This window comes from Cantharellus anzutake (assembly GCF_015039405.1).
Source record: "Cantharellus anzutake strain C23 chromosome Unknown EI90scaffold_19, whole genome shotgun sequence".
NCBI lineage: Eukaryota > Fungi > Basidiomycota > Agaricomycetes > Cantharellales > Hydnaceae > Cantharellus > Cantharellus anzutake.
The window spans coordinates 1,024,213-1,048,532 of NW_024066969.1; the positions used below are offsets into that span (position 1 = coordinate 1,024,213).

The window sequence follows — 24,320 nt, forward strand, 5'->3', positions numbered from 1 at the left end:
GGCTGGTGGGGTAGGGTCGAACACATCAGCTTCGCGATGGTCACGGAAGTCCCAAAGTGGAAGTACCATGCACATGGTGTCGGCCCCAACACCATCCAACACACCATTCCACTGTGGCGTGGAGGGAAGTTCCTCGGGAAGTGGCACGCGTCCAGGGGAAGAAACTGCTCTGAAGTGGCCTTGCTCCGATGTCGATCTGGACGAAGCACTTCTTGAACTACTCGATGTCGATGAATGGGTCTTCCCTTTCTCTCTTTTACTAGTCGATTTGACCCGAGACTGAGGGAAAAAGCCGGCATTCTCGAAAGAAGTCTGGAGTCGTTTGATTTTCTTGTCATTTTCCTCTTTCAAGTATCCAGGCGCCATGAGCAGCCACGGCGGGTTATATGTACTAGGACCATCTACTGGCTTGTTCACGCCTCCAGAATGCGATGGATGGGTTAGCGACAATGTTGGCGGCGAAGGCGGCCCTGCACCGAGAACACGTTTGATTCTTCGCCCAAACGTCTGTCGGGTTCGTAACTGTTCAAGCAACGCTTCTCGCGCTTGAGGAGCAAGAGGCGCATAGGTAGCCTTTAGTGCGTCGTGGCCAACATCCAATTTAGGATTTTGGAGAACAAGATCACGGTTGACGTAGGGGGGTACATAGCCAGGAGGAGGGGCTCGGCGAGGCAGCTTGAAATCATCGTGCGGATTTTCATGTTGATATGTCTCAGCCATCGTGACGTCCGGCACACCAACTGATCCAGATGGGGCAGAATTAGCCCCAGATGTCACCACAGCGCGCTGTGTGCCAGAAAAAGTTGTGCCACGGGGCCGTGACGGGCTGGCACCACTTGAATCCATGGCTATCTTTTCCCTCTCCTTGCCCTTCTTGGCCGAAACGTGGAGGTGGACCTTCTTGGCAGCGAGTAAAATGGAAGATTTGGCAGCTCGCGATGGATTCCAAGTCCCAAGGAAGAGTGAATAAGCGGGAGCACGTGAATGCTTGTGGATGTGAATCCGCACTTCACTTGATGACCCTTTCGTAGGAGTCGATGGAGAGCCAGGTATTGCGGACGTCCCGTCGACAACGGGAAATCGACGGATAACCAAGGATGCTTTCTTTGCGCGTGGTGTAGATGGTGATGCCTGCGTATAATCTGCACAGTTGGAGTCGTGGCTCTCTCCAACCCAATATGTGCCATGGTTACCACATTCCCAGATCCCTGTCGCCAGAACCATCGTCTCCGGGTGTCGATGCGGGTCAACACGACGTCGAAACGTCCAATGCTGGCGCCGTTCGCCATAGGCACTATCATGTTGATTCACAAAACGCTCGAACGTGTCAGTCCACCCCTGTGCATCCGTGCCTGTATCAAGGGACACTGACATCCGACGGGCACCACCATATGCAGAAGCACCAGATGGGATCGCGAGGGGACCATTGGGATAGGCGCGTTCACCGAAGATGAAGTCAAGATCGAAGTTGGCCAGGGCATTAGAAGGGCCAGGATCGGATGAAGGGACTTCGGGGAGGGTTTTTGGAGCTGCTGCAAGGGTAGCGGCAATCTCATTCTTGCGCTCGACCGAGACGCTGTTTTGAGAAGGAGGAATGTTAATAGGTAAGCTCGGTCGTCTGCTTCCATCGTCTATTGCGCGTAGCTTTGCACGTTCAAGTTGCCGGGCAATCTCTTCTTCGTCGGAGGAGTCCCGTGTCTCCTTTCGCATTTCCTCCACTTCAGGTCTGCGCCCTTTCCTTGTAATCAACGAGGCCTTCGGAGAGGGAGGAGTCTGTATTCGAGAATTATCTTCTTTTGGGCGCTTTGAACTGCTAAGGACATATGATTGCAGTTGGTTGAATAGCCCATTATCGCCTGGCGGCTTCAATGGCATGGACGGACTAGGAACCGAGTTCGGAAGCGAAGCCACTTGGTTGGGTATAGAGAGGATAGGAAGGCTCCCCCTTCTTGCGCTGTATGCTGCTTGGAGGCGTGCAGGGGTGGAGATGAGACGTCCATCAGTTGAGCCACTGCATATGGAGCATGTGATAAATGACGTTTCCACGTTTTCTACGAATGCTGCACGCACCTAGCTCTCCGAGGAGCCTGATTGGAGCTGTCTAATGCAGCACCAGGTTTTAGTTGACTTTCTTCACTAAGAGACTGTCTCGATCGTCGTTTGCCATCTGCCGGAGGATCGCAGGTAGACGGGGTATTTGCGAAGGCGTAGGCAGGAGTCATCTGAGGACCAAGAGGCGCTAATGGTTGCCGGGAGTGGTTCATTAGACTTAAAGATACTATTGAAGCCCGTCTGGCAGAGCAGTTTGTGGCTGTAGACGACGTGGATACGGCGGATGACTTGCGTCGTACCAGCTGGGTGTCGAAAGGCATTGCGGGAAGGTCGGTAGGGGTATGGAGGAGGGTTGTCATCTTAGCTCGCAATGCATGAGGGCAAAAAGATGAGGGAATCAAGGGAGTGTGATGTAGTTTATGCCTTTGTGTATTGAAGTTGAATGGATGCAACCAAGTTGTTGCCGTCAAGATTTCCTTTTCAGGAAGGTTCGCCCCTTTGTTCAGTTTCGCGCTTTTCTCCATCGCTAGCGCCATGCTCTTGCCGATGTTCACGAGGGTCAGGATGTCGTTGCTCAGAAAACGGATTGCACTAATAAGTGTTTCCCAGCAGATACCGGTGTAGCGGGCCAAGAGCGCCCGTAACCCTCTCGAAATCACTTCCTGTAATCTTGCGTTCCCAATCTTTGAGTATCCGCTTTTACTCCAACTGGAGAAGTAGGGGTTCTCCTGGCCCATCAGTTCTTGTACCACCCTCATTGCGCCACATGGATTCCATGTGTGAAGCTTTTCGTTTCTATCTACTTAAAGACCGCTCTGGCTCCCGAGTGTCTCCGTCTCGGAGGGTAGTTTCTGGGTCCTCCAGGGTCATTTAGACCCACTGGGTGATGATATCTTCAGTTTGGGTAGAGCGGCCAGGTTCTCGAATAGATGGCGCCCACCTTATCACCCATAATCATCTTCCAAGTGTGAAGACATTATCCGTATTGCTCTGCTCTCAGCGCGCATCTGGCCACTGATTGCATTTACTATTTAAAGTAATACCATTCACTATTCATAGTACTTGTTGCCACGAGCCATCAATATGGCACTTTCTTCTTCCTTTATGCAGGAACTTTGCACGTTCTATGTTTCTGCTCAAAGATTTTCATGAATTCAATCGCAAAAAACAATTACTTGTTATTTAATGGAGGCATGAGATTAAATTAGACTTGTGTGCGGTCGGTCTAAAAATGCGCTCTCTGTTTTTTCTTTCGTGCTTGGCACAATCCCTGGTGATGCTTCATCTTACGTGCTGTACCCACTGTCGGCCTTACGCATACTGTGCCTTCCAAGGTTGCAGTCATGCCGATTCAGGTTTATTGCCGCTGCATTCCTGGATCGATTTCTTCAGATGAATTCTGTGTGTTGTTCGTCTGCCTATGCTACAGGGCTCTAGCCCACTTTTACCTTGACCTCTGCTGAAGACTTTTTTCTTGCAAGCTGTTTTTTGTTGAGGTTTTTCTTGCTTCCAGTAAGCTTTTCGGTCTCGCTGAGGGGGAGGTGTTGTGACCTTTGGTTACTCTCGGTGGGTGGGATCCCGATTGCTTATTCAGGCTTTTTCCTAGGTTTCATTATCTTCAGTTGTTTCCTTGTTCTTTGTAACTTCTGCTCTTCTCCCTCTTGTTCCTTGTTGTCCTTGTTTTTTGTGTTACCCTCCTCCATCCCCAGTCTCCTGCCTGTTGTAAGTTACCCAGGTCATCTTCAATTTCAAGAGGTTCTGGCATTGGCTGGGACTGTTGCCATGCTATCCTGTTGCATCTCCTCCAGTGTGCACACAAGTCATAGAGAATATTAATGAAACTCACCTTCATTGTGTGCATGCACAATGACCCCTATGTAATGAATGACCCCCAGGGACCACCAAAGTCCATAAAAAGAAGCATTTGCTGGGGTCAATTTGTGCCCTTCTACATAATTTCCAACTCTCAGGTTCCTGGTCAACGTTCCCTGGTCACCTATCTGTTGATGAATGACCTTTCTCCTTTTGGGCACATCAGTGCAGGGATGCCTTGGGTGCCTTGTAAAATCATGTTTGAAGTCGACATTTATTGATGTGATGCTGTCCCCAGTGTAGCCATGAGTTGAATGTTGTGGCACTCAGGGATGGATACAAAGAGAACAATCTAGAAGTGGAAGCAACTGAGGTCTGTGTGCCATCACATCCGACAACTAGTCTTGTCCTTGAGTGTGTGGTGTCAGTCCCTTATTCGGGTTTGTGCGCTGGTAGCGCTACGTGTGTATCCAGAAAATTTCCCCTTGCTTCTTTCCTTAGTTCACATTTGTTTGTAGAAATCTCTTACATGATGATTCCTGCTAACTCTGTAGTGGGTTCTGCAAATCATTGCGATGCAAAAATCCTATGGCCATGCAAGAGGTCCTCTATCATTGCCAATACAGAGTAGGCAACAAGATTCGCTTCAATCACTTCGTGGACAGCAATGGCAGCCACACATGATGGTTGAGTCAGTGCTCTTTCGTAATTGTCTCTAGCACTGATGAGGAGTCCTGTATGTTGAAGTTGGTGAAAATATAAGATGAAATGGAGGACTAGTGAGCTTATCGCTCAGTCCTGTTGTATGTGAATTAGAAATATATTGAAAAGTAATCACCTAGTGAGTTTATCGCTGGTGGACAAATGTTTAATACATGGTGTATGAAAGATATAACCAACTCACCTCAGTCCTGTTGTATGTGAACTGAGGAAAGGTTGGGTTGTCCAAAGATTGGTCCTGTCAAAAACCCGTCGGTTATGGAAGAAGGGGTGAATGCGTGAGTCCGAATGCAGGCGGGGGCTCAACTAGAGGGGGGTCCGAGGGCTCCGGTGATGAACCGGAGCTTCTCAGGGAGCCCGGTTCTGCTGGATGGTACAAGAGGCTCTAAGAAGGACGCGGCCTCAGCGACTCGGGGGGAGCGCTGTGCCTCCGTTACGTCTCTGTTAGTCCTTGTATTTCTTATGTCTGAGGTGTCTTGTAGAACAGAGACAGGAATCACTCAGAGGGACTTGGGGTGGCATTTTAGTCGAGATTAGAACTGAGGAACTACAGGTTCTAATCTACGTGTATTTATAAAAGTGGATGGGGAGGACTTTAGTCAAAGCCCGAAATGACAAAACGGGGAAAACACCGAAAGGTACCGAATGATACCGAGAGGTACCGAAAGGTTCCGAACGATATCTAAAACGGGGAACCGAGGTGTCGGGCCAAGGAGGGCGGAGTTGGAGGCCGGAAAATGAATGGGGAAGACAAATGGGGAAGGGGGGTTAGCCGACTGAATGGTAGTAAGAAGGTAGTCGTGCTAAGAATGGAAGATGACTAATAAGTGATAGCGTGAAGGAGATCACCGAAGGATACGGTTAGCTCCGAAAGCGGAGTTGCGTGTCCGAAGGATGTTAGGTGACTCCAATAAATGAAGTGGGCGAGGGAATGGTTTAAGGGCATGTCACGGGATGTCGGAGGTCCGTCAGGATATCGGAGCAAATCCGGGGTCTCCGAATGTTCCGACTCGGGACCGAGGTTCCGGGATGGGAGTAGCCAAGGTTCGGTGTGCCGCAACCCGACCGGAGCTGAGACAGCCAGGAGGGAAGGTGATTTGGAGAGTGGGGAGGCATGGTGTAGGGGATGGTGAAGTTGTTAGGAAGGTGTGATGTGGTGGGAGTGTGCGGGGTCGGGATTCCGGGATATGACAGGTCCTTTATAGTCAGGTGCTATGAATTGTCAGGGACAGCTCTGAAAGCGGCAAGGTCCCAGTTGTCAGGGCACACCCACCCCACCCAGCTCCACCCGGCTCCACCCAGTTCCACTCCACCCGCTACCCCCTTCTCCCCCTTCCTATTTCCTCCTCCCTCTACTTTCCCCTCTTTCCATTCTCCCTCTGTATCATTCTTTATTCTTTCTATTTCTATTTACATGGATGACTTTCCTTTGATTGATGTACTATTGACCTGCCCACAATCCACACATGACACACCCAGCCCTGGATGCTCTGGACGACCCCTGGGTGCACCCAGCATGCACGCCTGCAGCAGATCTCTTTGGGATCCCCCATGGGGATACCCAGATGGCTGGGGCTGTGCGTGAGGATGACGTGGCAACCCCCATGTGACCCAAGTGCCATGTATATAAACATACCTGGGGTGGGAACCAGAGAAGCAGTCTTCTTCTCACCATTCCCACTTCAGGTAAGTAGCTTAGTTTTCCTTCTAATGATAATTCACACCATTCCCACTTCAGGGACATCTGCCTGCACCGGGCCCGTTGCCATACATGCCCGCTTCATACCCCACCAGGCCCTCAGTGCTGGGCAATATACCTGGTGTCAGGGTCGCGTCCGCGGTCGAGGCGGTCCAGGCGTAGTGTCCGGTGCTGAGGACCTCATGGGGGGTGGATCGGGCGTGCGTACTGGCAGCCCCGATGTGGGACGGCGATCCCTGGCCACTTAGACTGAAGTGGGAATGTTGAGTTATTATTAAAAGGGGAACTATGCTACTTACCTGAAGTGGGAATGTTGAGAAGAAGGTTACTTCTTCGGTTCCCACCCCAGGTGTGTTTATATACATGCGGCTTGGGTCACATGAGGTCCGCCACGTCACCCCGCATACAGCCGCAGTCACCCGGGTGTCCCCGTGGGGGATCCCGAGGGTATATGCTGCACGCACGCACACTAGGTTGCACCCTAGAGCCGTCCGGGGTCGTCCAGGGCTAGGCACGTCGTGTGTGCGTCGCAGGCGGGTCAATAATACATGGATATAAGGGAAAGGTCGTCCGTGTGAAGTAGAAATAGAAATAGAAATAGAAATGGAAATAGAAGGGGAAGTGGGAGAGGGATAGAGGGGGAAGGGGTATGAAGGAGGGGTGCAGGGTGGGAGAAGGGGAACCGGGTGAGGTGGGCCCAGGTGGAGGCGGGTCAGGCGGGTGTGCCCTGACATCACCCCCTCCTTAAGCCACTTCGCCTTGAAGCGGCCAGGGGGTTTTCCCTCTCTCTCCCTGGGGCTTGGGGGTGCGCCTGGTGGAACTCTTCAATTCGGTCAGGGGCGTGTGTCAGCCGGTCCCGGGGGAGCCATTCATTTTCGGAGTTCGGCCAGCCAGAGAACTTTACCAAATACCAGAGTTTCCAGCGTAACCACTTAGAGTTTAATATTTTCTCCACCTCATATTCCTCTTCTCCATCTACGAGTTCTGGGCCTGGGCGGGGGTCAGGGGGTCGTTCTGGGATTTCGTCTGGGTGGTGGGGCCTTACGTTCGTCACGGACACGACTGGGTGTATCCCCTTCTGTCGGGCGGTAAGCTGGAGCTTGACAGCGGCCAGGGAGATGACTTTGACGATTTTGAAGGGGCCTAGCCATTTATGGTCCAGCTTTTTGGTCGGGCGGTCTGTCGTGTAGTTCTGGGCATTGAGCCAGACCCGGTCGCCCTCTTGGTACTTAGGGGCTGCCTCGCGACCCCGGTCGTAGTAGCGGGCCATCTCGTCTGCTGCATGTTCCAGTGCTGCTTTCGCCTCCTCTTGCATCTTCATCATCCTAGATGAGAAGGCGTCAGCGGCTTCCACCTCGGACGTGCGTGTGGGCTCTGTCCCCATCCTGGGGTGCTGTCATATCCATCCCCGGCCATCGACTTCCGGTCCCTCCGATCCCTCCGCTCCAACTCCGCTCCTCCCTCACTAACCTCGGAGCCCCCGTATTCCGCAATCCTCTCGGCGCCCCTCGATGGTCACCACCCCCTCATTTCAATTTATTACCTACGCCTCCCTAAGTACGGAGCCCCGAAGACTTCCGGACAGCTCCGACGTCCGCTAGCGCACCCCCGCCTCCGTTGGGCAATACACTCGCCTGCCCTGCAGAGCCCACCTTCGGGCCTATCCCTCCTTTCCGTTTCTGGGTTATCGCCTGCCTTTCCGCTAACCCCGTGAACTGACTCGTCGGTAATATTCAGTCGGCTAATGGTTAAACCCCGTTAGCTCCGCTCCGTTCGGCTCCGCCAATTGCGGACCCGCCCCCGCTGTAACCATATATATATCCCACTTGTACATAGGTTACGCCCCAGTAGAAAAATCAACTAGAGTTACCCCCCTAGGTTCTAATTGCCAGTCAGTAAGTTAGGGCACGGACGTGTCACTAGGCACAGCGCTCTTGGCAGAAGTCGCTGAGGCCGAAGCCCTCCATTACGGAGACATTCTTTCGTCTCGAGTCTGGTCTCTGACAGGTGCTGTCCAGTGTCGAGTTCGAAGGGAGTCCGGCGGGTGGAGGAGTGGACTTGGTTGTTGTAAGCGAACTCTGCTAGCGGGAGCCAATCCGCCCAGTCGTCTTGGCGGTGGTTGACGAATACCCGGAGGTAGGCTTCGATCTCTTGGTTGACCCGCTCTGTTTGTCCGTCCGTCTGGGGGTGGTAGGGTGTGGAAGGGGTTAGCTTGACTCCCAGGAGGTCTGCGAGTTCTTTCGAGAAGCGCGAGACGAAGGCGCTTCCCCTGTCACTGAGGATCTCTTCAGGGAGCCCATGGTGTCTCCAGACGTGCTCCAGGAAGAGCCGGGCGATCCCAGCCGAGTCTACGGACGTCACAGTGGGGACCGCGTGGATACGTTTCGACAGGCGGTCCACTACGACCAGGATGGCATTGTAGCCTTTCGAGTCTGGGAGCTCTCCCACCATGTCCACTGAGATCACCTGCCAGCGATGGGTGGGGACTTTGTTTGGGGTAAGTTTTCCAACTTTCCGTGTGGGGAAGGACTTGACACGGTTACAGGTGTCGCATCCGCGTACGTACCGCCCGACGTACTCTGCCATCCGAGGCCACCAGTAGTCGCAGGAGACGAGTTCCAGGGTTTTCCATCGTCCCGGGTGCCCCGTCGCCCGCGCGTCGTGGTGGAGCCGTACCAGATCATGGCGGAGTTGCAGGTCTTTCGGGACGTACACCCTTCCCCGGTAGAGGACTAATTCTCCTTGTCTCTCCCACTCGTCCGACCTCAGCGTCCCCTCCCCTAGTTCTCTCATGGCTTTCACCACCCGCTCATCCTGATCCTTCGCTTCTCCTATCCTCCTCAGGATATCCGCCTCCTCGCCCTCTACTGAGACTGCCTCCGTCGCGCGGGCCTCGAACCAGGCTGGTTGGAGGAGTGTCAGCCCCTCATTGTCATCCCTTCCCTTCGGGTGGTCAGGACGGCGGGAGAGCGCGTCCGGTTTCCCCATGAGCTTCCCTGGTGTCAGGGACTCGTCCGGGGTCAAGGGGGTCCGGGTATAGCGTCTGGGACCGAGAGCCTGGCGGGGGGCGGATCGGGCGTGCGTACTGACAGGCCCGACGTGGGAAAGTAGTCCCTGGCCACTTAGACTGAAGTGGAAAGTTGTTATTATTATTAAAGGAGAAATATTGTACTACTTACCTGAAGTGGAAAGTTGAGAAGAAGGCTACTTCTTCGGTTCCCACTTCAGGTTCGTTTATATACATGCGGCTTGGATCACATGACGGATGCCACGTCACCCTCGCACACAGCCGTAACCACCTGGGTGTCTCCGTGGGAGATCCCGAGGGTATCCGGTGCAGGCGCGCGTGCTGGGCACAGCGGGAAGTCGCCCGAGGTGCCCGGGCTGGGTACATGGTGGGTGCGCTGCAGATGGGTCAGTTGTACATTGATACAGAGAAAGTCGTCCATGTAGAATAAAGGGAGAATAAAGGAGAAGTAAGATAAGGAGAAACTGAGGAGGGGAGGATGAGGGGGGAAGAAGGGAAAGGGGGAGGAGGTAAGGAAGGGTGGACCGGCGGGGTACCGGGTCAGGTTGGGCCGGGTGGAGCCGGGTCAGGCGGGTGTGCCCTGACATCATCCCCCCCTTAAGCCGCTTCGCCTCGAAGCGGCCAGGTGGTTCTCCCTTTCTCTCCCTGGGGCTTGGGGGTGCGTCCTGTGAAATTCTTCGATTCGGTCGGGGGCATGGGTTAGGTGGTCCCGCTGGAGCCATTGGTTTTCAGAGTTCGGCCAGCCAGTGAACTTTACCAGATACCAGAGTTTTCGGCGTAGCCACTTAGAGTTCAGTATCTTCTCGACCTCATACTCTTCCTCTCCTTCTACCAGTTCCGGGCCTGGGCGTGGGTCAGCAGGTCTTTCTGCGATACCGTCCGGGAGGTGTGGCCTGACGTTCGTCACGGACACAACTGGGTGGATTCCCTTCTGTCGGGCGGTGAGCTGGAGCTTAACGGCGGCTGGGGAGATGACTTGAGTGATCTTAAAGGGGCCAAGCCACTTGTGGTCCAGTTTCTTAGTCGGACGGTCGGTTGTGTAGTTGTAGGCATTGAGCCAGACTTGGTCACCCTCTCGATACTTAGGGGCCGGGTCACGGTCCCGGTTGTAATATCGTGCCATCTCGTCTGCTGCGTGCTCTAGGGCTGCCTTTGCCTCCTCTTGCATTTTCATCATCCTTGACAAGAATGCATCGGCGGCTTCCACCTCGGATGTGCGCGTGGGTTCTGTCCCCATTCTGGGGTGTTGGCCGGTGTCGAGTTCAAAGGGGGTTCGGTGAGTGGAGGAGTGAATGCGGTTGTTGTAGGAGAATTCTGCTAGCGGGAGCCAGTCCGCCCAGTCGTCTTGGTGGTGGTTGACGAACACCCAGAGGTAGGCCTCGATCTCTTGGTTGACCCGTTCCGTCTGTCCGTCCGTCTGGGGGTGGTAGGGCGTTGAAGTGGTCAGCTTGACACCTAGGAGGTCTGCGAGCTCCTTCGAGAAGCGGGAGACAAAGGCGCTCCCTCTATCACTGAGGATTTCTTCCGGGAGCCCATGGTGTCTCCAGACATGCTCCAAGAAGAGTCGTGCAATACCCTCTGAGTCCACAGTCGTCACGGTGGGGACCGCGTGGATGCGTTTGGACAGCCGGTCCACTACGACCAGGATGGCATTATATCCTCTGGACTCTGGGAGCTCCCCTATCATGTCCACTGAGATGACCTGCCAACGATGGGTGGGGATCTTATTTGGGGTAAGCTTCCCAACCTTTCGTGAGGGGAAGGGTTTGACGCGATTGCAGGTGTCGCATCCGCGTACATATCGCCCGACATACTCGGCCATCCGGGGCCACCAGTAGTCACGGGAGACGAGTTCCAGGGTTTTCCATCGCCCTGGGTGCCCCGTCGCCCGTGAGTCGTGGTGTAGCCGTACCAGATCATGGCGGAGTTGGGGATCTTTTGGGACATACACCCTTCCCTGGTACAGGATCAGGTCACCCTGCTTCTCCCATTCATCCGACCTTAACGTCCCTTCACCCAGCTCTCACATGGCCTTCACTACCTTCTCGTCATGGTCCTTTGCCTCACGTATCCTTCCCAGAATACCCGCCTCTTCACCTTCTACCGAAACTGCCTCTGTCGCGCGGGCTTCGAACCAGGCGGGTTGGAGAAGAGTTAGCCCCTCGTTGTCGTCTCTCCCCTTCGGGTGGTCAGCACGATGGGAGAGTGCGTCCGGCTTCCCCATGAGCTTCCCAGGACGGTGGACGAGGGTGAAGTGGAAGCGGGAGAGGTCAGGGCGGTCAACGTCACCGTGAGGTTGAGTGACCTGGGGGATTGTTTGGAAAGGACGTAAATGGCGGGTGGAGACACCGCTACTTCGGGTGTTAGCTCTGGGCGTCTCTCACTTCTGTGGGTAGAGGGTGCGCTTTTCCTCTTTTTCTTTGCGATAACTCGATGGAATTTCTGCAGTGGCGTTGACTCGCGCACGTTGCGGTATTTACATGGGTTATCTTCTACAGGCGGCCGGGGCGCATCCCTCACCAGTCGCCTTCCTGAAAATCCTCTTCCTGGGGGTCTGGCCCCGTCTCTCCCTCTTCTGCCTCTGGTCCCTCACCCAATTGCCTCTTCAGCCCTTCCATCAACGCTCGTAGGTCCTCCGGATGCAGGCGTCGGACTCGGTGGACCTTAGGGTGCGGGCACTCTCGTGCGACATGGCCTGGGGCGTTGCAATTGTAGCACAACCCCTTCCGTCTTTGGTCAGTCCTCGATCGGTCGAGGTCCATTGGCTGTGGACCTGTTCCTGGCGTGGGACGGGTTGCGGGGGTTGGGGGTGCGGGTGCGGGCGTAGGTCGCGAGGTGGTGGGTGTGGGCCACGCGTAGGGGGGGTGGTGGCTAGAGGGGGTCTGGTTGGTGGGAGTGGGGGTCTAGGTGGGGGTGCTCATGGCTGGGTGGCCTGGAAACGTCGCCACTGGTTGTCGAGGAGGGTGGCCTCGCGTTTCCATTCAGCCCAGGTGGTGGGCATAGGGCGGAGACGGTAAATGCTCTCGCGGAGCCGGGCGTTGATCGCTTGCTCGAAGCGGTTGACCAGCCCTACGTCACCCAGTCTTGAGGCAGGCCCTAATATCTCGAACTCCTGGATGACCTTGTCCATGGAGTCGCTCCCCTGTCGGATGGCCGCCAGCTTCTGCCGGGCGGTGGCTTCCCGATTTGGGTCCTGGAACATGTCGTCGAGTTCCATGTTGAACTCGTCCATGGTGAGTGCCGGGGACCCTGCCGTCAACAGCGAGATCGTGCATTGCGTTGCCCATGCTCCTGCCGGCCCTCCCTTCATGTAGGACAACACGAAGAGAATCTGGGAGAGGGCGGTGGGGAACTCGGACGCGCGGACGTGGAAGTAGATTCCACATTCGGCTTTGAAACGGTCCAGGTCCTCACTGGCTCCCGAGAAGGGCATGGGGGGGGCGACTTTAGGTGGCTTGGGTCTGGGGGCGGGTGTGGGGATAGGCGCGGGTGCAGGCACAGGAGCAGGTGGGGGATGGTTAAGGACTTGGTTCTCCACAATAGCCTGCAGTTCCTGGAACCGGGCTAGGAGGTCATTGTACTGTTCTTCCGTCACCATGGCAGGGGAGGCAGGGGAGGCGGGGGAGATGAAGTTGAAGCCTTCTTCTGCTGTCAGGGACTCATCCGGGGTTGAGGGGGTCCGGGTATAGCGTCCGGGACCGAGAGCCTGGGGGGGGCGGATCGGGCATGCGTACTGACAGGCCTGACGTGGGACAGTAGTCCCTGGCCACTTAGACTGAAGTGGAAAGTTGTTATTATTATTAAAGGAGAAATATTGTACTACTTACCTGAAGTGGAAAGTTGAGAAGAAGGCTACTTCTTCGGTTCCCACTTCAGGTTCGTTTATATACATGCGGCTTGGATCACATGATGGATGCCACGTCACCCTTGCACACAGCCGTAACCACCCGGGTGTCTCCATGGGAGATCCCGAGGGTATCCGGTGCAGGCGCGCATGCTGGGCACAGCGGGAAGTCACCCGAGGTGCCCGGGCCGGGTACATGGTGGGCGCGCTGCAGATGGGTCAGTTGTACATTGATACAGAGAAAGTCGTCCATGTAGAATAAAGGGAGAATAAAGGAGAAGTAAGATAAGGAGAAACTGAGGAGGGGAGGATGAGGGGGGAAGAAGGGAAAGGGGGAGGAGGTAAGGAAGGGTGGACCGGCGGGGTACCGGGTCAGGTTGGGCCGGGTGGAGCCGGGTCAGGCGGGTGTGCCCTGACACCTGGGCGATGGACGAGGGTGAAGTGGAAGCGGGAGAGGAAGAGGGACCAGCGTGCTTGACGTCGGTTAAGTCTCTGGGCCGTGCGGAAGTACCCCAGGTTGTGGTGGTCAGTGTAAACCTCGACCTTCTCCTCGGCACCCTCTAGGAAGTGCCGCCATTCTTCGAGGGCCCGGACGATCGCGAGCATTTCCTTGTCGTACACCTCGTAGTTCCGCTCTACGTCCGTAAAGCTCTTGGACATAAAGGCTACCGGGTGGAACTCTCCATCTGACTGGAGCTGGGAGAGGACCACACCGGTCGCGAAGTTGGAGGCGTCACATTCGAGCCTGAGAGGGCCCGAATCTGTGGGGAAGGAAAGGACGGGGGCAGAGGTGACGGCTTCTTTAAGGGCGTGGAAGGCATTGTCTTCGTCCGGCCCCCAACTCCAGGCCTTGGTCTTCCGGGTCAGCGCGTGGAGGGGTCGTGCTTTTTCAGAGAAGTCTCTGATGAATCGACGGTAGAAGTTCACGAACCCTAAGAAAGATTGTACCTCCTTCACCTTGGTTGGGGTCGGCCAGTTGAGAACTCCATGGACCTTCACCGGGTCCATTGCAATGCTGCCCTCAGAAATGACGAGACCGAGGTACTCGATCCGGGTCCGCTCGAACTTGCACTTTTCCGGCTTCAGGAAGAGCTTTCGCATCCGCAATGTCTCTAGGACCTCCCGGACGACCTTCCGGTGTTCCTCCAGGGTGGAAGTGAAGATGAGTATGTCATCCATATAACAGATGACAACCTCCCGGTCGATGAAGTCCCGGAGGATGTCGTTCATCATCGTTTGGAAGGTTGCGGGGGAGTTGCACAAGCCAAAGAACATCACCATGGGCTCGAATAGCCCCCGGTTGGTCGCGAACGCTGCCTTCCACTCGTCACCATCTTTGATCCGGACGTTGTTGAACCCCCAGCGTAGGTCTAGGGCCAAGAAGTACTTGGCCTTGCGGAGGCAGGCGAGAACGTCTGAGATGAGTGGGAGGGGGTACGAGTTCTTTACCGTGATTTCGTTCAGTTTTCGATAGTCTTGGACCAGCCGTAGCGACCCATCCTTCTTTTTGACAAAGAAGACCGGGGCTCCCATCGGAGACTTGGACGGCTGTATGCGCCCATTCTGCAGATTCTCGCGTAAGAACTCGTCTAATTCTTTCTGTTCAGGGCGTGAGAGGGGGAAAGTTTTCCCTCTGGGCAGTTTAGCGTCCGGCACCAGGTCTATGGCATGGTCCCAAGGCTTCTGGGGGGTAGTCGGTCGAAAGCCTCTTTCGAAAACACGTCCCGGAAGTCTTGGTAATGACCTGGCACTAACTCCTCGAACGATGCGGGCTCTGCATCCGGCTCACGAGCCTCTTGGGCCATTTGCTGGGAGGGCGTTGTAGTCGCCCTTAAGTCATGGCCCCACCCCGAGGGGATGATCGCAGCATAGATCCCGTCCCCGGGTTCTATCAGGGGGTCCTGGTCGTCCGGCACCCGTGGTGACTGGCAGGACGATGGGCAGCGGGACAGGATAACCCTCTGTCGCGCCCAGTCCACTTCCGGGTTGTGGTGTAGTAGCCACGAGTGCCCAATGATGAGGGATTGTCGTCCTAGGTTCGCAACAGCAAAACGGGCCCGCTCTGTGTGTCTCCCGAATGTTAGGAGGGCTTCTAGCTCCTCAGTTATGGCTCCATTCTCATTTGGGGTCCCATCGACATTACGGACGGGGATGGGCTGTGGGAGCGGGGTCGTCTCGAGCTTGTGCTTCCGAACGAACTCGGGGCTCACGAAGTTCCCGGTGGCCCCGGAGTCTAGGAGGGCAGACACAGATACAGAGGCGAGGGAGGTCAGGGCGGTCAGCTTCACGGTAAGGTTGAGTGACCTGGGGGACTGCTTCGAGAGGACGTAGATAGCGGGTGGGGATACCGCTACTTCGGGTGCTACCCTTGAGTCTCTCTTGCTTTCACGGGCTGAGGATGCGTTTTTCCTCTTTTTCTTCGCAATAACTCGGTGGAACTTCTGCATTGGTGTTGGCTTACACATGCTGCGGTATCTACACGAGTTGTCCGCTACAGGCGGCCGGGACGCATCCCTCACCGGTCGCCCTCCTGAAAATCCTCTTGGGGACCTTCCTCCGGCCCTCTCTGCTCCGTCTCTGGCTCTCCCGTCAACTGGCTCTTCAGTCCTTCCATCAGCGCCTGGAGGTCTTCAGGGTGGAGGCGTCGTACCCGACGGACTTTGGGGTGCTGGCACTCCCAGGCAACATGCCCTGGGGCATTACAGTTGTAACACAGCCCGTTCCTCCTCTGGTCGATTCTTGAGCGATCGAGGTCCATTGGCTGCGGGCCTGCTCCACTCGCATGGCGGGCTATAGGAGTCGGGGGTAGGGGTACGGGTGCGGGCGTGGGGCGTGGGTGAGAGGGGGCGGTAGTTGGTAGGGGTCGTCCCGGCAGGAGTGGGGGTCTAGACAGGGGTGTGCAGGGCTGTGTTGCCTGGAAATGTCGCCATTGGTTATCTAGGAGGGTGGCTTCGCATTTCCATTCAGCCCAGGTGGTGGGCATGGGGCGGAGGCGGTAAATGCTCTCACGGAGCCGGGCGTTGATTGCTTGCTCGAAGCGGTCGACTAGCCCAACGTCACCTAGCCGCGAGGCGGGTCCTAGTATTTCAAACTCCTGGATGACTTTATCCACGGAGTCGCTCCCTTGTCGGATGTTTGCCAGTTTCTGCCGGGCTGTGGCTTCCCGGTTCAGATCCTGGAACATGGCATCAAGTTCTGTGTTGAACTCGTCCATGGTGAGTGCGGGTGAGCCGGCCGTCAGCAACGTGATGGTGCGTTGCGTGGCCCACGCTCCTGCGGTCCCTCCCTTCATATAGGAGAGCACGAAGAGGATCTGCGAGAGGGCGCTGGGGAACTCGGCCGCGCGGACGTGGAAGTAGATACCACATTCAGCTTTGAAGCGGTCGAGATCCTCGCTGGCTCCCGAGAAGGGGGTAGGAGGGGCAACCTTGGGGCCCTTGGGTCTGGGCGCGGGTGTTGGCATAGGTGGGGGGGCAGGAGCGGGTATGGGGGCGGGTGCAGGTGCGGCCCGGTTCAGGGTGTGACTTTCGACAATGGCCTGTAGTTCTTCAAACCGGGCCAACAGGTCGTCATACTGCTCTTCTGACACCATGGCAGGGGAGGAGATAGAGGAAGGGTAGTTGAAACCTTCTTCTGCTGTCAGGGTCGCGTCCGCGGTCGAGGCGGTCCGGGCGTAGCGTCCGGTGCTGAGGACCTCACGGGGGGTGGATCGGGCGTGCGTACTGGCAGCCCCGATGTGGGACGGCGATCCCTGGCCACTTAGACTGAAGTGGGAATGTTGAGAAGAAGGTTACTTCTTTGGTTCCCACCCCAGGTGTGTTTATATACATGCGGCTTGGGTCACATGAGGTCCGCCACGTCACCCCGCATACAGCCACAGTCACCCGGGTGTCCCCGTGGGGGATCCCGAGGGTGTATGCTGCACACGCGTGCACTAGGTTGCACCCTAGAGCCGTCCGGGGTCGTCCGGGGCTAGGCACGTCGTGTGTGCGTCGCGGGCAGGTCAATAATACATGGATATAAGGGAAAGGTCGTCCGTGTGAAGTAGAAATAGAAATAGAAATAGAAATGGAAATAGAAGGGGAAGTGGGAGAGGGATAGAGGGGGAAGGGGTATGAAGGAGGGGTTCAGGGTGGGAGAAGGGGAACTGGGTGAGGTGGGCCCGGGTGGAGGCGGGTCAGGTGGGTGTGCCCTGACACCTGGACACTCTCAACCCCGGACCAGTCCCTGACAGCAGAAGAAGACTTTAACCTCATTCCCCCCCACCTCTCCCGCCCCCCTTGCTATGGTGACACAAGAACAATATGATGACCTGCTGGCCCGGTTCCAGAAACTACAGGCCATTGTAGAGAGCCGAACCCGGGACCGGCCCATTCATGCACCCATGCCCATGCTGATGCCTTGTCAGGGGACGACTCCCGGGTCCCCATGACCTTCCCCTATGGTCCACAGTCTGTGGTGTAACCAGCCCTGTCCAGGGCACAATGTCAGGGCACACCTGCCTGACCCGGGCCCACCCAGGCCCACCTGGCCACACCACACCTGCTCCCCACTGTCTATCCCCCTCCCCCCTCCTTCCTCCCTCTCCTCCCCTTTCTTTTCCCTCTTCTTTCCCCTTTCTTTATTTCATTCTTCTCATCTTCCTCTTCCTGTTTATTTCTTTCTATCTACACGGACCACCTTCCTTTGTATCGATGTACTATTGACCCGTCCGGCCCACACACCCCGGACGGCTTCCCGCTGTGCCCAGCACGCACGCATGTAGCGGACGCTCTCGGGATCCCCCACGGGGACACCCAGATGCCTGCGGCTGCCTCCGGGATGACGTGGCACCTGTCATGTGACTCAAGCCGCATGTACATAAATGTACCTGAAGTGGGAACCGAAGAAGTAACCTTCTTCTCACATTCTCCACTTCAGGTAAGTAGTATAGTTTCCCCCTTTAATAATAACACATTCTCCACTTCAGTCTGAGTGGCCAGGGACCACTGTCCCGGATCGGGCCCGCCAGTACGCACGCCCGCTCCACACCCCGCAACGGCCTCAGTGCCGGATATTACCCCCGGGCCCTCTCGACCCCGGACGCGTCCCTGACAGCAGAAGAAGGTTTTAACCTTATTTCCCCTGCCTCCCCCACCTCCCCAGCCATGGTGTCAGAAGAACAGTATGACGACCTGCTGGCCCGCTTCCAGGAGCTCCAAGCCATCGTGGAGAGCCAAACCCGCAACCACCCCCCACCCGCACCTGCACCCGCACCCGCCCCTGCACCCACACCCGTACCCACACTCGCGCCCAGACCCAAACCACCGAAGGTCGCTGCCCCCACTCCCTTCTCGGGAGCCAGTGAAGACCTCGATCGTTTCAAAGCCGAGTGCGGGATCTACTTCCACGTCCGCGCAGCCGAGTTCCCTACCAAACTATCCCAGATCCTCTTCGTCCTCTCCTACATGAAGGGAGGACCCGCAGGGGCATGGGCGACACAATGGACGATCACCCTGCTGACAGCCACCTCCCCCACCATAACCATGGACGAGTTCAACATGGAACTCGACGCCATGTTTCAAGACCCGAACCGGGAGGCCACAGCTCGGCAGAAGTTGGCAGTCATCCGCCAAGGGACTGACTCCGTGGATAAGGTCATCCAGGAGTTCGAGATATTGGGGCCCGCCTCGAGGCTAGGCGATGTCGGGCTGGTCGACCGGTTTGAGCAAGCGATTAACTCGCGGCTCAGGGAGAGTATATACCGCCTCCGCCCCATGCCCACCACTTGGACTGAGTGGAAGCGCGAAGCCACGCTTCTGGACAACCAGTGGTGGCGTTTCCAAGCCACCCAACCACGCGCACCCCCACCTAGACCCCCATTCCCGCCAGCTCGACCTCCGCTGACCGCGACCCCATCCCAGACCCGACCCGCGCAGACCCCCCCACGACCTGCTCCCGCACCTCCGCCCCCCACCCCAGCAGCCCGTCCTACACCAGGGACGGGCCCCCAGCCGATGGATCTCGACAGGTCGAGGACTGACCAGAGACAGTGCTACAATTGTAACACCCCGGGTCATCTTGCGCGAGAATGCCCACACCCCAGGGTCAGCCGAGTACGACGTCTCCACCCGGAAGACCTGAGAACATTGATGGAAGGGCTGAAGAGGCAGTTGACCGAAGGGACAGAGACGGTGGAGGGGGAACCAGAGGAAGAACCTCAGAGGGATTTTCAGGCAGGCGACCGGTAAGGGATGCGTCCTGGCCGCCCGTAGAAGGTAGCTCGTGTAAATACCGCAGCGCGCATAAGCCAACGCCAATGCCAAAGTTTCACCGAGTCATCGTGAAGAAAAAGAGGAGAAACGCATCCTCCACCCGTGAGAATGAGAAGACTCCAAGGGCAGCAACGCCCGAGGTAGCAGTCTCCCCCCCAGCCATTTACGTCCTTTCCAAGCAGTCCCCCAGGTCTCTTAACCTCACAGTGAAACTGACCGCCCTAACCTCCCTCACGTCGGTATCTGTATCAGCCCTCCTGGACTCAGGAGCCACCGGGAACTTCGTAAGCCCGAGTTCGTCCGAAAGCACAACCTAGAGACAACCCCCCTTCCCCAGCCCATTCCCGTCCGTAATGTCGATGGAACCCCGAACGAAAATGGAGCCATAACAGAAGAGCTAGAAGCCCTCCTGACCTTCGGGCGACACACAGAGCGGGCACGCTTCGCGGTTGCAAATCTCGGGCGCCAGTCCCTCATCATAGGACACTCGTGGTTGCTGCACCACAACCCAGAAGTGGACTGGGTACGACAGAGAGTCGTCATGTCCCGCTGTCCGTCCTCCTGCAGACAACCGCGAACACAAGATGATCAGGACCCGGTACTGGAGCCTGGGGATGGGATCTACGCTGCTATCATTCCCCCAAGCTGGGGCCATGACCTGAGAGCCACCACGACCCCCTCGCAGCGGATGGCCCAAGAGGCCCGCGACCCGGAGGCTGAGCCTGCGTCGTTTGAGACGCTAGTACCAGAGCACTACCAGGACTTCCGGGACGTGTTCTCCAAAGAGGCCTTTGACCAATTGCCCCCCTGGAAGCCCTGGGACCACGCTATAGACCTGGTACCGGATGCCAAACTGCCCAGGGGGAAGACCTTCCCACTCTCGCGCCCAGAACAGAAAGAACTGGACGAGTTCCTACGCGAGAACCTACAGAACGGGCGCATATGGCCGTCCAAATCCCCCATGGGAGCACCAGTCTTCCTCGTCAAGAAGAAGGACGGGTCCCTACGCCTGGTCCAGGACTACAGGAAGCTGAACGAGATCACGGTGAAGAACTCGTACCCGCTCCCCCTCATCTCAGACATCCTCGCCTGCCTCCGCAACGCCAAATACTTCTCAGCCTTGGACCTATGCTGGGGGTTTAACAACGTCCGGATCAAGGACGGAGACGAGTGGAAGGCGGCATTCGCGACCAACCGGGGGCTGTTCGAGCCCATGGTGATGTTCTTCGGCCTGTGTAACTCCCCGGCAACCTTCCAGACCATGATGAACGACATCCTGAGGGATTTCATCGACTGGGAGGTTGTCATCTGTTACATGGATGACATCCTGATCTTCACGGCCACCCTGGAGGAACATCGAAGGGTCGTCCGAGAAGTCCTAGAGACGCTGAGGAGAAGGAGGCTCTTCCTCAAGCCAGAGAAGTATAAGTTTGAGCGAACCCGGATCGAGTACCTGGGCCTCGTTATCTCGGAGGGTAACGTCGCGATGGACCCGGTGAAGATCCAGGGTGTCCTCGACTGGCCCCCCCCAACCAAGGTGAAAGAAGTACAATCCTTCCTAGGATTCGTAAACTTCTATCGCCGTTCATCAGAGACTTCTCTGAGAAGGCCCGCCCCCTTCACAGGCTGACCCGGAAGACCCAAACCTGGAACTGGGGCCCGGATGAAGACGATGCCTTCCGTGCCCTCAAGGAAGCCGTCACCACAGCCCCTGTCCTCTCTTTCCCTACCGACCACGGCCGCTTCAGGCTCGAGTGCGATGCATCCAACTTTGCAACCGGCGCAGTCCTCTCCCAGCTCCAACCAGATGGAGAGTTCCACCCGGTAGCATTCATGTCCAAAAGTTTCACGGATGTAGAGCGCAACTACGAAGTGTACGATAAAGAGATGCTTGCAATCGTCCGAGCCCTCGAGGAATGGCGACACTTCGTGGAAGGTGCTGAGGAGAAAGTCGAGATCTACACCGACCACCGTAACCTGGGCTACTTCCGGACGGCCCAGAGGTTAAATCGACATCAGGCCAGATGGTCCCTTTTCCTCTCCCGCTTCCATTTCACCCTCGTCCACCGCCCAGGGAAGCTCATGGGGAAACCAGACGCACTCTCTCGCTGCGCTGACCACCCGAAGGGAAGGGACGACAATGAGGGGCTGACCCTCCTCCAACCGGCCTGGTTCGAGGCCCGTGGGACGGAAGCAGTCTCAGTGGAAGGTGAGGAGGCGGATATCTAGAGAGGGTACGAGGAGCGAGAGATCATGACGAACAGGTGGTAAAGGCCATGAGGGAACTGGGAGAAGGAACGTTGAGGTCGGACGAGTGGGAGAGACAGGGAGAGTTGGTCCTCTACCGAGGCAGGGTGTACGTTCCAAAAGACCCACAACTCCGCCACGATCTGGTACGGCTACACCACGACACACGGGCGATGGGACATCCAGGGCAATGGAAAACCCTAGAGCTCGTCTCCCGCGACTACTGGTGGCCTCGGATGGCAGAATATGTCAGGCGATACGTACGTGGATGCGACACCTGTAACCGCATCAAACCCTTCCCCGCACGGAAGGTTGGGAAGCTCACCCCAAATAAAGTTCCCACCCACCGTTGGCAGGTGATCTCGGTAGACATGGTGGGAGAGCTCCCAGAGTCGAAAGGTATAACGCCATCCTAGTTGTAGTGGACCGTCTGTCCAAACGCATCCACGCGATCCCCACCGTGACATCCGTGGACTCGGCTGGTATCGCCCGGCTCTTCCTAGAGCACGTCTGGAAGCACCACGGGCTCCCGGAAGAGATCCTTAGCGACAGAGGGAGCGCCCTCGTCTCGCACTTCTCGAAAGAACTTGCAGATCTCCTGGGGGTCAAGCTAACCCCTCAACGCCCTACCACCCCCAGACTGACGGACAGACAGAGCGGGTTAACCAGGAAATCGAGGCCTATCCTTCGGGTGTTCGTCAACCACCGCCAGGAGACTGGGCGGACTGGCTCCCACTGGCAGAATTTGCCTACAACAACCGCGTCCACTCATCCACCCGTCGAACCCCCTTTGAGCTTGACACCGGCAGCATCCCAGGATGGGGACGGAGCCCACACGTACGTCCAAGGTAGAAGCCGCCGACGCCTTCTCGTCCAGGATGATGAAGATGCAGGAAGAGGCGAAGGCGGCCCTGGAGCACGCAGCGGACGAGATGGCCCGCTACTACGACCGAGGTCGAGAGACAGCCCCCAAGTACCAGGAGGGTGACCGAGTCTGGCTCAGCGCCCAAAACTATACGACTGACCGCCCGACCAAGAAGCTAGACCATAAGTGGCTAGGCCCCTTCAAAGTTGTCAAGGTCGTCTCCCCGGCTGCCGTCAAGCTCCAGCTCACCGCACGGCAAAAGGGAATTCACCCAGTCGTATCTGTGACGAACGTAAGACCCTACCGCCCGGACGAGATCGCAGAACGACCCCCGACCCCTGCCCGGGCCCAGAACTCGTAGATGGAGAGGAGGAATATGAAGTGGAAAAAATACTGGACTCTAAGTGGTTACGCCGGAAGCTCTGGTATTTAGTAAAGTTCGTGGGTTGGCCGAACTCAGAGAATGAATGGCTCCCCCGAGACCAACTAATCCATGCCCCTGACCGGATCGAGGAGTTCCACCAAACACACCCCCACGCCCCAGGAAGGGAGAGAACGAACCCCCTGGCCGCTTCGAGGCGAAGCGGCTTAAGGAGGGGGTGATGTCAGGGCACACCCGCCTGACCCGGGTCCACCCGGACCCACCCGGCCACACCACACCCGCTCCCCGCTGTCCAACCCTCTCCCTCCTCCTTCCTCTGTCTCTCCTCCCCTTTCCTTTCTCTCTTTCTTCCCCCTTCTTTATCTCATTCCTCTCATCTTCCTTTTCTTGTTTATTTCCTTCTATCTACACAGACCACCTTCCTTTGTATCAATGTACTATTGACCCGTCCGGCCCACACACCCCGGACAGCTCCCCGCTGTGCCCAGCATGCGCGCATGCAGCGGATGCTCTCGGGATCCCCTGCAGGGATGCCCGGATGCCTGCAGCTGTCTCTGAGGGTGACATGGCACTCGTCATGTGACTCAAGCCGCATGTACATAAATGTACCTGAAGTGGGAACCGAAGAAGTAACCTTCTTCTCACATTCTTCACTTCAGGTAAGTAGTATAGTCTTCCCTTTTAATAACAATAACACATTCTCCACTTCAGTCTAAGTGGCCAGGGACTGCTGTCCCTTCCCGGACCCACCAGTACGCACGCCCGGTTTGCACCCCGCGAGGGCCCTTCTGCCGGGCGATACATCCGGACCCCCTCTACCCCGGACGCGTCCCTGACACTAAAGAACCAGGGAACAGCTTGGTGGTGGTCTCATTTGAACCTCCCAACTGACCTTCCTTCGTTCTCTCCTTCAGCCTCTGCCTACTTCTCCTTGTAGTTCCCAGGTCAATGCGCGCTGGAAAGTACAGGGAGCGTTGCAGTCTCCTTGCTGCATCATGTTTGAGTTGTTGTCAGGATCCGGACCCCAGCTGGGAGTGGCCAGAGGGCAAGGCTGGGTGTGGAAGCTGGGGTACTCTCCCCAGCTGCTAACTCCTCGAAGTCGCTGAGGGGACTAGCCTCAGCCTTCACAGGGAATGAGCTGAGAAGAAGGGTAAGCTTCTCAGCCCCCTGTGAGGCCGACACAAAAGGACCCTAGGAACTATACAGTTCCCGCTTGCTGCCGACTTTCCATAATGGGTGTGACCCGTGGGAACGTTCTGGGCGAGCAGCTCGCCCAGAATGTTCCCACGGTTGTGGCTGTACATTTCTGGGCGAGTCGCTTGCCCAGAACGTTCCCATGGGTTCGCGCACATGTGTCATTGTGTGAAACAGTGGGGGGAAGGATAGGGGGAATGGGGAAATGTGGGGAGAGGGTGGT

At 56.6% G+C, this 24,320-nt stretch overlaps 1 protein-coding gene across 1 annotated transcript; it reads right to left on the reverse strand.

Annotated features, from left to right (window-relative positions):
* Window positions 1-646: 646 nt before the first annotated feature.
* On the reverse strand, window positions 647-3,051 carry EI90DRAFT_715233 (uncharacterized protein). Its single transcript, XM_039067990.1, has 4 exons — window positions 2,993-3,051; window positions 2,071-2,931; window positions 1,302-2,011; window positions 647-1,180 (listed from the first exon to the last, which is right to left on the reverse strand). The coding sequence occupies exons 2-4, from the start codon at window positions 2,808-2,810 to the stop codon at window positions 849-851; spliced, it is 1,782 nt and encodes a 593-aa protein (XP_038917147.1). The 5' UTR covers window positions 2,811-2,931; window positions 2,993-3,051; the 3' UTR covers window positions 647-848.
* Between the last annotated feature and the right edge of the window lie 21,269 nt (window positions 3,052-24,320).

Bases quoted from the DNA above. Each gene is read 5' to 3' on its own strand.
- EI90DRAFT_715233 (XM_039067990.1), bottom strand. From the start codon at position 2,810: ATGAGGGTGGTACAAGAACTGATGGGCCAGGAGAACCCCTACTTCTCC. The intron at 2,012-2,070 runs GTGCGTGCAGCA...CTCCATATGCAG, and splicing joins CAGGCTCCTCGGAGAGCTAG to TGGCTCAACTGATGGACGTC. The intron at 1,181-1,301 runs ATGATAGTGCCT...TAACCATGGCAC, and splicing joins CGAGCGTTTTGTGAATCAAC to ATATTGGGTTGGAGAGAGCC.